A 14,231-nucleotide genomic window follows, 5' to 3' on the forward strand; every position below is an offset into this window, starting at 1 on the left:
GCACAGAGCTCTTCTTCAGGACTGGGAAAGGTTCTCAGACCTGAAGAAGAGAAGTCTATGTTGCTGGAAAGCTTGTCGCTCCCACCAACAGAAGTTGGTCCAATAAAAGATATTACCTCACCCATGTTGTCTATTTAAAGGGATGGTTAGCGTATACTAGATTAGATTAACTATGGTCTTGTTTGGTGTCTCTGAGACTTACGATTGCAGTTGTCCCATGTATACGTCAGAATTGACAGATATAAATCCTCCCCAAAAAGTTTAAAAGCAAACCAAGTAACAATTTTAGTATAACTATAGCCTTTCTAAAAGAACCAATAACAGTTAAATGTAAAATGCAGGTTTGCTATTTATATTATACAATAGTTTCCCCAGTTTTGGCCAAAATTATGAGTTTTCCACACAAATTTGAAACTAATCCTGGAAATTCATATACAACAAAAACTTTGCGGCCAATGTCACATGTAAAATTTTCTCTGCGTAGTTGTAAAATTAACATTTGCCTTTGAAAGAGTAACTCTGATGAACATCTAGCTACTCTGAAAATCTACAAATCAAGTAGATTTTTCTACTGTACTTAACTAACCTGTCTTACTTGTTTCCTCTAGGGAAGATCTTTGTCGTTTAAAACCTTCCTCATCTGGGTTTTAATCAGTATTTACCAAGGTAGGAGAGATCCCTAATTTTACTAGACTAAAGATTTTTTTGTCTACTATTAACAATGTTTTTTCAGCTCCAGGTTAAATTCTCAAAGCTTAAAATTTCATCCACTGTTATATATATTGCTTTCTGTTTATCTCGTAAATCGATATTCTAGCAGTGTGGATTGGTATTTTTATTGATGTATGTTGCCTAAAAACTGACCTGTTTTTACTTAAATGCTAATCCAAAAAAATTGTAACAAGTGCTTATCATATTGCATACACTCCACAGTAGTTTTCTTTCATTGAATGACAGAAGTACTGTTTAAGAAATCTGAATTATGTAATCAATTAAGAGTAATTAACCTCATTTGTCTACTGCTACAAATAAATGAGAGATTGTTGAAAATGTAATTAATGGTTGATCAGATGCATTACACTGAAATGTATTTAATGTTCTAATAGTCATATTTTAATTTTTAACCATCTTATTTTTATTCTTTTGTTTTACACACAGAATGTAAAATAAAAGTTAGTGCTGTTCTTATATAAGAAATTAACAGAGAAAGTTTTCACGATAACTGATACATTTTCAACATGCATTTGTAAAGATGAATGACCCAAAATATAGTTACAGATTGACTGTGTAACATGTTGTGTTCCTTTTCTAGGTGGCATTCTGATGTATGGAGCCCTTCTCCTTTTTGAATCTGAGTTTGTACATGTTGTTGCAATTTCTTTTACTGCCCTAATCTTGACTGAACTCTTGATGGTTGCACTGACCATACGAACGTGGCACTGGTTAATGGTGGTGGCTGAATTCTTCAGTCTTGGCTGCTATGTGGCCTCTCTTGCATTTCTCAATGAATATTTTGGTGAGTAGCAGTAGAAAATCTTTGCCTGCAAAAGTATACTTTCTAACATACAGTTCTTTGTAATCTTTTTCTCTTTTTAGCTGCATGTTACTCATGTAAATATGAGTAATATTATACTTTGTGAAACAGCTTCAGGCAGTAGAATATGACTTTAACTTGTATGTAAAGACATTTTTCATGATGAACTCTAAAATGCTTTATCATTTGTTTCTCTGTAGGATTTGTAACAGATTTTTATATAGTTTATGTGAAAAAATTTTATTCAAGACGCATAAGCTTTTTTCACTGTGCTTCGTTTCAGTGACATTCAAACTGCTTTTCATCTTGAATCAGCTTTGAGTAGTTATTAGACGTACAGTACTGAAATTGGGTGTAATTTAATGAAAAAACATTCTAAAGAACCAGTTTTCAAAACGTTCAGGGTAGATCTACACTGCAACAAAAGACCCCTAGCTTGCTTAAGTCAGCTGACTCGGACTCATGGGGCTTAGGCTGCAGGGCTATAAAATTACAGAGTAGAGGTTTGGGTTGGGACTAGAGCCCAGACCCAAATGTCTACACAGCAATTTTATAGCCCCACAGCCTGAGCCAGCTGATCTGAGCGCTAAGGCTTGATCCCATGGGGTTTTTATTGCTGTTTGGATATACCCTAAATGCAGGTCTACACTTAAAAGGCTGCGGCAGCACAGCTGCACCACTGTAGCACTTTAGTGAAGATGCTACAACGCTGACGGGAGAGCTTCTCCCATTGGCGTAGTTAATCGGTGGTTGCTGTGTCGAGGGGAGAAGCCCTCCCATTGACATAGTGCTGTTTATACCGGGGGTGAGGTCAGTATAACTACATCGCTCAGGGGTAGGTGGATTTTTCACTCCCCAGAGCAACATAGGTGTACCGATGTACGTTTGTAGTGTAGACCTGGCCTCACAGCACATCTACACTACAAAATTAAGTCTACTGAACCATGTCAGCATATAGCCGCTACAGTAATTGCATCGCTTGTGTATGTCTACACTTTGCTCCTTGAGTTGGCAGCGCACGTCCTCACCTGCAGTGATTGAACTGTCAGTGTGGGGCATTGTGGGATGGCTTCTGAAAGCCAGCAACAGTCTGAAAGCTTACAACAGCAATGTAAGCAATGCAATGTCTACACGGACACTGTGTCAACCTAACTACATCAACATTGACTCTACACCTTTGGTGGAGGTGGAGTTATTAAGTTGGTGTAGCAGGCAAGTTACATCAGCAGGAGCAAAATTTTAGTGTAGACGCTTATAGTTAGGTTGACGTAAGTTGCCTTGCTTTCACCTAACTCTGTAGTGTAGACCAAGTCTCGGAGTCATAGAGTTTAAAGCCAGAAGACACCACCAGATCATCTAGTCTGACCTAATGTATGTCCCAGGCCCCCACACCACCCAGCTACCCCCACCCCAAGCACCAGAATTAGGCCAAAGTCATACAGTTTTCAGAAAGCTGTTAAGTGCCACAGGCAGACGACAGGAGGGACCGAGGTGCATCAATGGCTCAGGCCTCTGCAGGGCAGGGAAGTGTTTTAGTGAGAGAAACCCTGATGACGTATGAATGTTTTACTCCCATAATATAAAAAGATTTCCAGAAATATAAATAAATTGTTATTAATTTGTTGATTTCAAGTCTCTAGATAGTAAATAAAATGTATTTTAATATTATGTCAATAATATTCAAGTCTATTTGATAAGGTGGCAAAAACAGTCCAAAAAGACGTTCCCAGTTTAAATCATCATTTTTCATATAACGAATAAAAATATTCAACGAGGGACTAGGGAAATGTCCAGAAAAATATTACTACTGGCCAAACCTGGGTACAGTGAAGGCCTGCAGTATTCAGTGTTCTCCGTGCATCTTCTCCCTGTGCAATTTAGATACGACCTACAATGGACTTCCCTTAATTTCAGTCTGTTGTAATGGGCATTGCTGTTGCCTAGATTACAGCAACACCTAATATGCTAGGCACTTTCCAAACCTGAGAGTCCCTCCCCTAAAGCCTTTGTAATCAAATACCCACTAATGACTAAAACAATATAAATTATATCATTTGAGACCTAAACCAGATATGAAGGTCAGACTAGTATAATAAGGAGGCATTTTGTCCATGTGTGTGGCAGATTATCAGGTTCTAGGACTTTGCCTAGAGCTGAAGGTTTATTCTGTTGGTTCCTGGAAGAAGCCAGTCCAAATGAGTCTCATTAGATCCAATCCAAGAGCATAAAAGGGTTTGTATATCACTAGATTAGAAGGCATTAGTGTGAAACAGGAGACTTTGTAGGAAAATCCTTAATTGCCATTTTCAGAGGAAACTCGCGCTAAGATTTATTTTTCTTAAATTAAATTACAATATGCCATACCTTGTCTCATGGTCCTTTGTCCATCTAGTACTCCTCAGGGAATTTTGTGCCAAAAAAAAATTTGCGCACAATATTTTAAAATTCTGCATATGGGCCAGTCCAGATGCACGGGGGTTTGGCAGATGAGGAGCAGCTCCCTGTACAGTGCCCCATCCTCCATGGCTGAGGAGTGATGGGAGTTGGAAGCATGGGGGATGCAGAGCTTCCTGCACCCAGAGAAGGTTTCTGAGGGTGTATCTTCCCCAGACCCAGCCACTCCTTGCAGGGGAAGAGCAAGTCCCTTCCTGCCCTGCCCAGCCGGAACTAGCAGGTGAGCCTAGTGCAGGGTAGGAGCCAGAAGCTGTGGCATCCCCAGCCCCTGCCACTTCCTCTCTCCAGTATTTACCTCTCCCCCAGCTACTCCAGGCACCCAAAATGACATGCCTGCACTGCTGGGAAGGGACGCGTGACTATTCTAGCAGCTTCTCTTTTGTTTCTTGTCAGAAAGTCATTTTTCTGCGGGGCAACAAAGAAATCTGCAGGGGACAGGAATTCAAGGAGTAATCTAGGAAAATGCCCAGTAGAATCCTCCTGCTATATAAGGCATACTTTGATGTGAAAATGCACACTCATTTTTGAAGTACCGTTTTCTAAAATACAACTGTGTGTCGTGTGTGCTCAATTTACAGCACAAAGGGGGCTAGAGGGTGGAAAAAATTGAATTGCAAATCCTGCAGACCTCACCTAGGATCTGAGAGTCAGTCTTTTCCTTCTTACTGTGATTTAAAACAAAAAAGATTTTGCAGGTCAAATTATTCCCTCGGTGACACCTGTATAATTCGGTTAGCCTTCAGTGTGATTTCACAGGTGTAATCGACAGGAATTTTGCATAGAATACAACTCCTTCTCTCTTAACTACATTGGCTCTGAAGTGCTAACAGGAGTAAATATCACTAAAAGCTTCCTTCCTCATACAAGTCGGTTGATATCTCTCTATCCTAAGGTTTTCTGTAGCTAAAAGTGAATACTCATAGGAAACAGATCTATTTAGTAAGAAACTGCCATTTTTTACACTTTCACTTTTCAAAGTAAAATCTTACTTTAAATATTAACTAGTTGATTCTGGGTCTTATAAAACTATGTTCTTTCAAATCCCCACACATTATCCTCTAGATATTGTGCAAATATTGTAGCAGTGATACTTTCTACCAATATCCTTTGAAAAAGCTCCACCTCCTGCTTTGGGTACTCCTGTTACTTCCTAGATGTCAGGAGAGGTGCATTTTAATTATGCCACCATGAACCTATTGAGTTTGATGTGTCTACTATGCATCCTTCTGGATCTTGCTGGGCTTTCGCTTTGTGGACAGAGGCTTTAAATGGGAGTAGGTGGGTTGGCAACTGAAGATCCACAGAAGGATTGCACATGGCAAAAGGCCCGTGAGAATAGACACACATTTGGAACTTTTGGTCAAATGGCCATAACTTTTGTTAGGGGGCTTATTCCTTCACCCACTTACTTCCCTGGTCCTTCTCGCATGAACAGAGAGCAACAATACCCGAAGTCCAAAGGTGCAAACAATTCGATGTTTATTGGGGTGAACTTCCAGCAAGCATGATTCCAGTTTCCTTCTTTAGTATCCTCCTTCCCAGCTCTGACACCACAAAGCCTTACACCTGTGTCCCTGTTCCCATTCCTGCCCTTAGCCAAACATGATTCCAACTTCCTTACTCCCATTCCCTGTTCCCATTTCCCCCTTTAGCAAAACATGATTCCAATTTTCTTACCCCCATTCCCTGTTCCCATCTCCCCCTTTAGCAAAACATGATTCCAATTTTCTTACCCCCATTCCCTGTTCCCATCTCACACACCCACATGCCCACCCCCACCCAGTCACTTCCTCATTGACTACAGATTATATAGTAAAACTTGAGTTCTGCTTAGCTATACCTTAACCAATCATTTTCCTGAAATTTAACTAACCAATCCTAACATATTGTAACATGATTATGTAACCAATTATATCCCACCACCTCAATTAGTTTACACCCAGCAAAATTAATTATACAGCAGACAGGAACAATCACAGAACCAGACAGAGATTATACAGACAAACAACAGCAAAGTGGGAACTATAATGACAAAACAATACAGAAGTGAGGATTTCACATCCCAGCTATTGATAAGTGAGTTCTTGCCAGACAGGATGCTATCAAACTAAGTTTCCTTTTACATTTTCTAGGCACTTCCCTTTCTCTGGAGGTGATAGGAATACAATCCTGTCCTGATAGTGCCTAACAGCCCAATAGCACCTTATTTCAATGTGACTAGTTTGGAATGTGAGGATGTGACCGTTCGCTTCCCAGCTTATGGCTGCCTCTGCTGCTTAGCCTAAGGCCTGAGCCTAAGCACAGGGCCACAAACTGTCACAATAAGAGAAGGCCCTTACACTGGCAGACAGTGGTTTTGATTCTTTCTTTTATACCTCTATCACTAGCCAAGTGATAAGAATACACCTAAATTCTTAGAGTATAGGCCTTTACAGACAGGCCTGAATATCTATATCCTAACAACTTTATTCAACACCAAGAAAGCATTTATTTCTGTCACAGTTCAGGGAAACTGCACCTGTATTCCCCTTCTATGATCCCTTGAGGGCACCCACTCTAGCCTCCTGTCTCTTCAGCCATCACCTCTCTTAGCTAGAGACCCATGTGTCTTTCTCTCCTGACCAGGATTTTTCCAGACTACACAATTCCCTGCCTGTAGTCAGTCAGAAAATGAAGTTTTTGGATAACATATTCAGATAAGCCACGTCCCACTCTATTTTTATATGAATAAGAACTTTTAACTAAATTAATAAAGGGTTTTTTAATATATTTCTTTTGAATGAGCATGTTTAACTCCTGAAAGTAATAAAAATCACACATTTGATGACATATGAACATTGGAAAGATAAAAGCTAAAAATATTTGACTCTATCCTGCTGTTCTAACTTAGGCAAGTTACTCATTGCTGATGAGTGTAGAATTGGGCTTATTATGCACATCTCTGCAACATACAGTATACAGACTTATAGGACATTTAGGCAGACTTGACACTAAATCCTGTATATTTTGCGAGAGGCATAGTTTGACTAATAATAATTTAGACTTACTAGAGCATTAACATTTCTTATGCTGCATCTTTCTGAAGTGAATTTGAACTCAGTTTTAAACTTGTAAGCTTCATTTGACTGTTGATATAATAACTTACACTTTTGAGTCTCTTCAAGTGATATAACTTGGAGGGAACTGTCTGGCTACTTGTGTTTTTAAATAGTTTTAAAATATACTAAACTTTTCAAAATGCCATATTGTTTCAACTGTATCACATAGTGTGATATTATTCTGATTAACACCACTTATATCTTCCCAATTTCTCTTACCTATTTCATTTTGTATAGCTAATCTTTTCTAATTTCCTTGTTTTTCTATAAATCTGTCCCTTTCTTATTTCCCTTCTATGTAACAGGTATAGGCAGAGTGTCTTTTGGAGCTTTCTTAGGTAGGTAGAGTTACAATTTCCTCAAAGATAAAAAATACAATAGAGAAACAAAGCCAAACTCACTTTAAAAAGACATTGCTGTTTCTAGTGTTCATGAGTAAATAAACTATGACTTCTTTTATAAGCCCATTATAAATTATATGTAAGTTAACTATGTGTTTTCCAAGATACCTGGCTTTGTGGCCTTTGCATGTGATTGGAATATAATCTGAATTTTACAAATCTGACTAGGATTTCTCTAGCAGTTTCAAAATGTCCCAGAAGACTAGAAGTGAGATGTCTAGCATTGCTGAATGAATATGATTAATGTAAACCCTATCTCTTCTAATAATTGAGGCAAAAGGGTAGGGGACCAAAGTAATTTTATTCTCCTGACTTGATCTTCATTTCTACAACCATTATCTCTGTTGACGACCCACAGAAAATATGCCTCAGCTGGCTGCTATTTATACAAATGGTGATGTCATTAAATACTGTGTTTTCTCCTGTGAATATTTTCTGGTTTTTGGCTGATTTTCACGTCTATAGTATAAGGAATGTTGGGTCTAACTGTCTAGTTCATAGAACATGAATCGAAAAAATGGAGGGGGGGTTCAAAATATGTTTTAATATTAAAATTTCTGAGTGTGAATTTGGATTATATCTTGGGGAAGACATTGTAAGAAGAAGAGAAACCACACGAACATGAAAAAATTATCCTAACCCTTAAATGGATTAGTGAGTTCCATTTTTTTCCTAATGAGAATTTGTAAAGTAGGGATCAATAGCAAAACTTTTCTGTACCAGAGAAGCAGGACATGCAAGAGTCTACCACTTTGTACATTGCAGATACTCTGATTCTTAGTTGAGAGCCTCACCCTCACTCCAGCCACTTTATTCTGAGTAAAAGGACTGGAGAGGCATAAAGAGGCTCTAAAACCCCATATGGCCCAAATTGATTAGATAGCATTAACAAATAATAATGATAAAGGGGAACACTTAGAACTTACAATTGTATTCCTGATTTAGTCAGTGTTAATTATAGCACAGTCTTGGATAATAGCATATGAAAACAATTTATAATTATTTAATGTGTTTTCACTATGGAAGTCCAAGAATCTATACTACCACCTCTTATAACTTATTTTCTCTTTTGTATTTTTGCAGATGTTGCCTTTATCATGACTGTGACCTTCCTGTGGAAAGTGTCAGCTATCACTGTTGTAAGCTGTCTTCCACTTTACATTCTCAAGTACTTGAAGCGTAAATTTTCTCCTCCGAGTTACTCCAAGCTTACCTCGTAAAAGTGACTGTATTCCTACAGTTTTTTCACCCATGCCACTCTGAGAATTTATTTAAGGTCACAAACTGTGCTTCAAATGACAATATATTTGGGTTGGGCTAAAGAAAGAAAAACTAAAAAAAAAAAATGGAGTAAGAGCACAAAAAGGAACAGGGAACATCTGAGAGGCAACAGAGACAACTACACTTTATTTTACTTTTGATGATATTATCAATAAACTTCATTTTCTTCATGTTGATTTTTTTTACTTTTTTTCAATTGCTACAAGTAGAAAATAAACTGAATTTACCTTTGAATTTACAATGCTTCTGAATGATTTGATCGCTACTGTAAAGGATTTTTTTCCAACTGCACTGTTGTCCTGCAAGTTGAACTGAAAGCTTATTTAATAGTAAATAATTTCCTAAAAGATTCAAATTATTTCCTTGTTGCTCCTCTATAGGAATATTCATTCCCACTTACATACAATATAAAAAAACCTAGATAATGTAAATGCCATTGTCCGTATTTGCTGCTATATATTACTCATCCTCAAACATTGATAATATGCACTATTTGAATGATGTACAGATGTCTGCATAGCACAGTATTACTTTAGGAGCTGTTGTCCTCTTTTCTGTATTCTCCATTCCTAGCATCAGTAAATATTAACAGATATGTGAATTCTGTTACATTGACAGCTATTCTTTAAATGCACATGGAGGCTAAGTTGCACAAAATCTGTAAAAAAAAAATTTCTGTACATAATTCCATTGCACCTACTGATTTGTACAGAACATCAGACATTGTTGTTCAGTAAATATGTTTTAAAAGTTCCTATCCAGTTTGTATATATAAAATTCCAAATACATTGTGTCAAGGTACATTTCTATATATCAAAAGTCCAGTAAACATTGTATTAGCTAATATGTTTAAATTGCCTTGTAATCTGTTTACGTAAGTTACTCAGGTAAAAAGAAAGAAGACTAACAATTTAATGTTACAGTAGGAAAATCCATCATCTTCCAGCAGGCATCTTTTATGTTTTTTATGAACCAGATTGTTGGATACAAAACTTGTAAAAAAAACAGAGGCGCAGATCCTCAGTTGCGGTAAATTAAAATAGTCCCATCCACTTCAGCAGAACTGTGGCACTTTACATCAGCTGAGGGTCTGCCCCAGAAAGTGATATTCTCTAAGACGATACAATCTGAGGGGTCTACATTTTATGTACTGTATTGGGATACTGCATATGTTATTTTTATTTCCCGTTGTGCATAAGTTTGCCTTTTCAAGAAATATGTGTAACACATTATTTGGCATAGTCTTTCATCCACTGAAGGAAAAATCATGGCCAATCCATGCTTCTCTGTTAATGAGATTTATTTGTACATTTTTAAAATACCTTATATTGATCTCATTTTATCACAGATGTTTTATGTTTGACTATGTGTCTTTCCAACATAAATCCTTTAGTGTCTGACAATATGCCCCTTAAGTCATAATTATTATATTGTATGAGTGAAACTTTTGAGATGATGAATAACCCAACCATTTTCAGAAAATGAGACTGTTGCAGAGCTATTTGGACTGCACTTCACTCTGTGCGGTTTATTTTTTGAGGGTGGTGGGGTTTTTTTTTTCATAACAGCTATTTGCTTTTTATTTTTTAAAATTTGCATTCTTCATTATAAAAGCAATAAAGCCTAATTTCTACCAAATATTATTGATATATGTATTAAACTTTGTACTAGTGTTTCTTTTAAGTGCATAAGCATTAGAGTCATCAAAATAGTTTGCTGTGCCCTTATGAAAAATCATTTCTGTATATCTCCACAAGATGTCACTGTTTTTGTACTAGCAGAAACTTTTCTCGTTTTATGCTGAGATTGCCAAACTATTCTGTTAGTTTAGTTTAAATGGTCATATTTAAGTTAGTTAAATATGGCCTTATTTGTTGCTGATTTGCTTTAATTTCACCTTTCCTCCAATAAAGCATCAGATTATTTTGGACCATTGGGTGCATATAAACAATTTGAATTAATCAACAAATTATTAGCAAAAAGTAGTCCGCAATATACAATCATTGTTAAACTATGATGATGACTTTTATTGTGAGCAATCACATAAAGGAAAATTGAATAGATAAGCAAAAGCTTATACATGGTTGGTCATCTTGTTTCTCTCTGTTATATATAATATATGCGCGCACACCTTTGATGTGGGGTAGAAAACTAAATAAAATCCTAAATCTAACTGGTTACATGCAAGGAGTAGTATTACCTTAATGTAACTATGTATGAGAGCTAAATTATATACATGTGCATTTGAATGTATTTGTATATATTCAAAAACTTGAATGTTAAAACTGTGAGGTTAGTATGATAGTAGCTATAGAGAGAGATCATACATGCAGACAAAGCATTTCTTGTAGATAAGTTTATTAGACCAAATGTAGACAAACTAAAATGCATTATATGGAAGGTGAAAGCTTTGATCATTTCACAGTGTTCTGTGAAAGGCTGTCCAACACAAGGAGTTCATTAAGTACAAAATTGTTTCACTCCAGAGTAAGGGTTTACAAATGGTATTTATTTTTTAAATCATGCACTGGTTACAGGAGAAAACACTAACCATCAAACACTTACGGCACAGCCTGATTTCCTCTCCAGTGTGGTGGATATTTTCATGCATATCAAATTGCCCTCTCTATGTCAGAACTTCGTTACCCTAACTTAACCTCAGTTTCCTTGGGGCTGTTCTACTCTGAGATCCACATCAAAAGAAGAAAAGGTATCTCTGGACTACACTATTTCTCAGGCATAGTCTGGATGGAGCAAAGGCTCAATAAATTCCTTGAATAAATAGTTTCAAAAGGCACTTGACCCTAACGGCTACATGGAACTTTTCAAATTCAGGCCTACTTTCCTCAAGGACTTGTTGGAGCAATAGAAGTAGAAGATAATTAAAGGGAATTTTTTGCTCATTTATGTTACTCAGGCACACTCTATTAACAGTGGTATACAGGTAGTAATATTGCACAAAGCTCAGAAAACACCATGTTACAAAGCTTAAAATAAAGTGTTAGTATACTATGGAATTTAGTGCAAAGTGAATAAAACAGTGCAGCATTCCCTGACTCTGCACACAGTTTTTCAGATTTAAAGCTAAAAATCAAAGCTGTCTCACAAGCAAGGATCTGAAAGCAGAATGAGTGGTAACGCGTTCAGTATGTGATTGAATAAAATATTTCCTGAGAATCTGATTCAGCTCTCGGTTTACATCAATATACGTTAGGAACAAATTAATTGCCTACACCAGTGTATGTAAGAGCAGAGCTGGGCCCTGAATCTGTAAATTTTATCCTTCTAGGCACATTAGAGGGACCATCAGTGTAAAGTAAATGCTTATTTTTCCCTCATTAGCTTTTACATCAAATATGATAAAGGTGTAAGTTTGAAAGTAATTAGTGATACACTTTTGAACATACTTTTAAGAAATCAGGAGGTGGGGTAAGAGACCCAGCTGGGCGAGACGTGACCAGGATGGAGTCAACAACAAAAATCATGCTCTTCTATTTTCCCAGTAATTAAGAGAAATCTTGTAAACCAAACCTGGCTGAGTCTGCTCCACATTTGGAGGGGAGAGCTCAAAGAAAAGCATGGGTGCTGCAGGAAGTGTTTCCGTTGTATTTGTTACTTCCTCTTTCCTTCAAAATCATTGTTCTTTTTCAAGTGATTGTCTACATGGACTGCGCTCCTCATGTGTGAAATCCGATTTTGTTAGTTGTCATGTCCATGGGAGCCATGCCTACGCCTCCATGCACCCTCACCCAAAGCATAAAGAGTGGAGTGGGCCCAGTCATCCCTCAGTTTCTTCTTACCACCACTGGCAGCAAGACTGAGCCCCTGCAGTGTCTGTTTACTCTGTGTACTGTGCAATTGTCTTTAGCCTTGGATATTGAACGATCTTCTAGCTTTGAAATAATTTTGACTTGAATTCCACAAGATCCATCCAGCAGCAGTGTGTGCACATCACCTCTCCATCCGGGACTGTACTGTATTCTCCCATCCTACAATGGTAAGATCCCTGAAGAGCCTCATGCATCTGTTTCCCTCAATTTGAGAGCCCAGCCCTCTTGGGACCTCAATATAGTGCTAAGGGGGTTGCTGGGTACCCTGCTTGAGTCGGTAGAAACCTGTACTCTAAACTACCTTTCAATGAAATTTCTCTTTCTGGTATCTTGTTACCACAGCTTGAAAGATAAGGGAGATTCAGTTCATGACAGGTCCGCCATATACATTGTATCATAAGGACAGGGTCACTCTTACACCTCACGCCAAGTTTCTGCCCAAGATTGCCATATAAAATCAATGCATTCACCTCCTGGGTTCTCTTCCCAAGTCTCACTAAACCCTGGGGAAATCTAGACTTCATACACTTGCTGTAGTAAGGGTGCTGTCTTTTGCTTCAAACCAAATCATTCTGGAACACACCCAGATTATTTCTGGCCTTTGCTAGTGGAGTTAATGGGGCAACCTATAGTCTCAGAGGTTACCTAAGAGTTTTTTCCAGCTGAATAAGAATGTGGTGCAAGTTAGCCAGGTAAGATCAACCTAGCCATATTAGAGCTCATTCCAGCCGCTGCTGCCTCTTTGAGGAATGTCTCTGTATCCAAAATGTGTAGAGCAGCTCTGTGGAGTTCAATCCACACATGTACAAGACACTGTTCCTTCCTAGAGGCTTCCTTATTGGATGTCAGTTTTGGTAGGGCTGTTCTGTAGTCATTATTTAATAAGGACTCCTACTACTCACCTCCAAGCAGTTAGACAACTGCTTGTTGGTCCCCAAGAGCAGGGTGAATAAAAATCAATGATTTTTTTTAAAAAAAAATCAAATCAGATTTTTATTTAAACTGGATTTTTTTGATAAAATGTTTTTTGAGGAAAAATACTATCTAAAGATAGATACATTATAGCTCAAAGATATCTCATCATGGAATAGGGATTATAAATTCTAATTCTATAGTATGAGACAATATATTCATGTAATGTTTAAGAAAACTTTTGTAAATGAGTTCCAATAGTTCATGGATTAGAGACCCAAATTTATGGGGTTCCAGGGGCTTCTATATAAATTATTTAGGTTAATCTTTCTATCTACCCAGTGGGACTCAGTGCTCAATCTAGAAGATACCATCAGAGATGCTTAGTTTTCCAGTTCTCACACTGTGGATTTGTGTCTCCAGAGGTAACATGCTTGTTAACATAAAAAAAAAATTAAATAATATGGAGAGGTGAGAAATAACAGACCTCAACCCTATTATCCCTCTGCAAATTTGTATACACAGAGTCAATCCCTTACTTCTCTCTAAAAGTGCAAAGTTTCAAAAAGTTCAATGAATAGAAGATTGTTAGGGGCGGAATAGATCTGGACAAGGAGAAAAAGTCTGGAGATAAATGTGAGAAGGGAGGGACAGGCAGTAGAAACAAAAGTGAAACTGTTTGAGCAGCAAAAAAGAAAAGGAGGACTTGTGGCACCTTAGA

General features: G+C 37.5%; 1 protein-coding gene across 8 annotated transcripts in view; it reads left to right on the forward strand.

Annotated features, from left to right (window-relative positions):
- ATP9B (ATPase phospholipid transporting 9B) overlaps positions 1-10,428 on the forward strand; it is a 297,033-nt gene extending 286,605 nt beyond the window's left edge. For 7 of the 8 annotated variants that reach the window (XM_073331800.2, XM_073331798.2, XM_073331797.2 and 4 more), the window contains 4 exons: positions 609-666; positions 1,313-1,516; positions 7,392-7,424; positions 8,571-10,428. In XM_073331800.2, coding sequence (XP_073187901.2) covers positions 609-666; positions 1,313-1,516; positions 7,392-7,424; positions 8,571-8,707 — 432 coding nt within the window. In that variant the 3' untranslated portion in view covers positions 8,708-10,428. The remainder of the gene's footprint in view (positions 1-608; positions 667-1,312; positions 1,517-7,391; positions 7,425-8,570) is intronic. The other variant, XM_073331799.2, reaches the window with a different exon arrangement.
- The last annotated feature ends 3,803 nt before the right edge of the window (positions 10,429-14,231 follow it).

The sequence above is a fragment of the Lepidochelys kempii genome, chromosome 2 (assembly GCF_965140285.1).
Source record: "Lepidochelys kempii isolate rLepKem1 chromosome 2, rLepKem1.hap1, whole genome shotgun sequence".
NCBI classification, from domain to species: domain Eukaryota; kingdom Metazoa; phylum Chordata; order Testudines; family Cheloniidae; genus Lepidochelys; species Lepidochelys kempii.